The sequence below is a fragment of the Sinocyclocheilus anshuiensis genome, unplaced genomic scaffold (genome assembly GCF_001515605.1).
Source record: "Sinocyclocheilus anshuiensis isolate Anshui unplaced genomic scaffold, SAMN03320099.WGS_v1.1 C32926649, whole genome shotgun sequence".
Lineage (NCBI taxonomy): Eukaryota > Metazoa > Chordata > Actinopteri > Cypriniformes > Cyprinidae > Sinocyclocheilus > Sinocyclocheilus anshuiensis.
The window spans coordinates 1-1,779 of record NW_015620955.1 but is presented as its reverse complement, the minus strand read 5'-3'; the positions used below and the strand labels follow the sequence as shown (position 1 = coordinate 1,779).

At 40.1% G+C, this 1,779-nt stretch overlaps 1 protein-coding gene across 1 annotated transcript; it reads left to right on the top strand.

Annotated features, from left to right (window-relative positions):
• Positions 1–56: 56 nt before the first annotated feature.
• On the top strand, positions 57–1,774 carry LOC107683100 (ataxin-3-like; the record flags this gene model as incomplete). Its single annotated transcript, XM_016479187.1, has 5 exons — positions 57–176; positions 255–321; positions 405–492; positions 574–694; positions 1,744–1,774. Coding segments are annotated over exons 1-5 (411 nt in total), but the record flags the coding sequence as incomplete, so codon positions are not given.
• Between the last annotated feature and the right edge of the window lie 5 nt (positions 1,775–1,779).

The following is a 1,779-nucleotide window of genomic DNA, read 5'->3' as shown; positions in this document are numbered from 1 at the left end:
ACAAAATATCGCGATACTCACGTGTATCGATATTTTCTTACACCCTTAGTGTTTTGATGGTGTCTTGAGCGGATGCGCTGTGTTTTGCAGGTGATCAGCAACGCTCTGGGGGTTTGGGGTTTGGAGATCGTTCTGTTCAACAGCAGAGAGTACCAGCAGTTACTGATCGATCCCATGTGAGTCTTTCTGAGAGATTTATCTTTAGTGCTGTTATCCACTGTGTGACCGTTCATCCTCTTCATGTTTATTTTCAGACATGAGAAGGCCTTTATATGTAACTATAAAGAGCACTGGTTTACGGTGCGTAAGCTAGGACAGCAGGTACGTGTTTTACCCGCAGCATTAGTCTGAGTTAGTGTGAGATAATGTTCGAGTTTACGGACTGTTTCTCTCTCTTCATCTAGTGGTTTAATCTGAACTCGCTGCTGACTGGACCGGAGCTCATATCAGACACATACTTGGCTCTTTTCTTAGCGCAGCTACAGCAGGAAGGTAAAACACTCTTCATGGTGCTTCCACATGAGTGTCACAGTGATAATGCTGGAAATTGAGCTCAGCTGAATGTCTCTGCAGGTTATTCCATATTTGTGATCCGGGGAAGCCTGCCGGAGTGTGAAGCCGATCAGATTTTGCGGATCATGCGAGTTGAGCAGCAGCAGCGGCCCAAGCTGATCGGAGAGGATGAGGCCCAGAGGTGCACTGACTGTCATCACACAACATACAGAACAAGACAAGAATCTTCACCCTCCTCTTGTGTAGTGGGTCAGTTTGACCCACATTCAGTTACCTTTACAAAAGAGGAACAAAAATAATTAGCAGTTCAATTTGTAAACTGTTTGAAACGTACGTTAAAGTGTTTATTTCTTCTTGCTCATGAATGTGCATGCAGAGTTGCGACAGATATATTTTGGAAAGGCTGAACAAATTTTGATGACTATGATGATGTTAGAATTTTGCCCCATCAGTTTCCATACAATTCACCAGAAATCAACACTCTAAAAAACAGCTAAGAGTTTATTGTAGCTTGTAAAACATTAAAATATGAAATGAATGAGAACTCATTAAACTTAACACTCAAAGTTTACTTGAAATGGAAGCCTCTGGAAGAAATGGAAGTTTGAGTTTCACTGTCAAAAAGTCAGTGAAAGGATGTTTTTGGTAAATAGCTTTTCTGGATCTGAGTTACTAGTCTGTTTCAAATGTTGAAAATAAGTGTGATTAAACCCATTTTACCTTCACAAGGGTTTGAGAAGCAGACATAAGAAAATGTAGAGGCTATTTACACAAACTAAATAGCAGTAAGTACTATTTACACCAATTACCAATAATGTTAGATATGATTTATACTTTATTTGTAGTCATTTGCACCTCAGTAGACAAAAATATTTTTAATTTGTGCTTGTGCAGCTAATTTTAACAAAATAGCAGTTCATAATTTTTAATATTTAAAATTTAGTCTCTGACAAGCTACAGTAGGGGTTTTATGTAAAAACATGACTTTTGTGTTTTTCGTAGTGTTGTTTTTTGGCAAATTGCATGGAAATGTCAATGTGACCCACAACACAAATGTAGTATACATAATTTCAGCACAACAGGAGGGTTGAATACAGACAGTAATCCACGGCTGCATGTGCATCAAATGATTTCAATGCATGACACAGAGGAAGAGAAGCACGTGATGCACACACAGCCCCGCTCGCGTGCAGCTGTCACTGATGGGTTTGAGCGTGTGCTGTTGATCAGGATGTCAGTGCAGCAGACGTCAGACCCCGGACACAC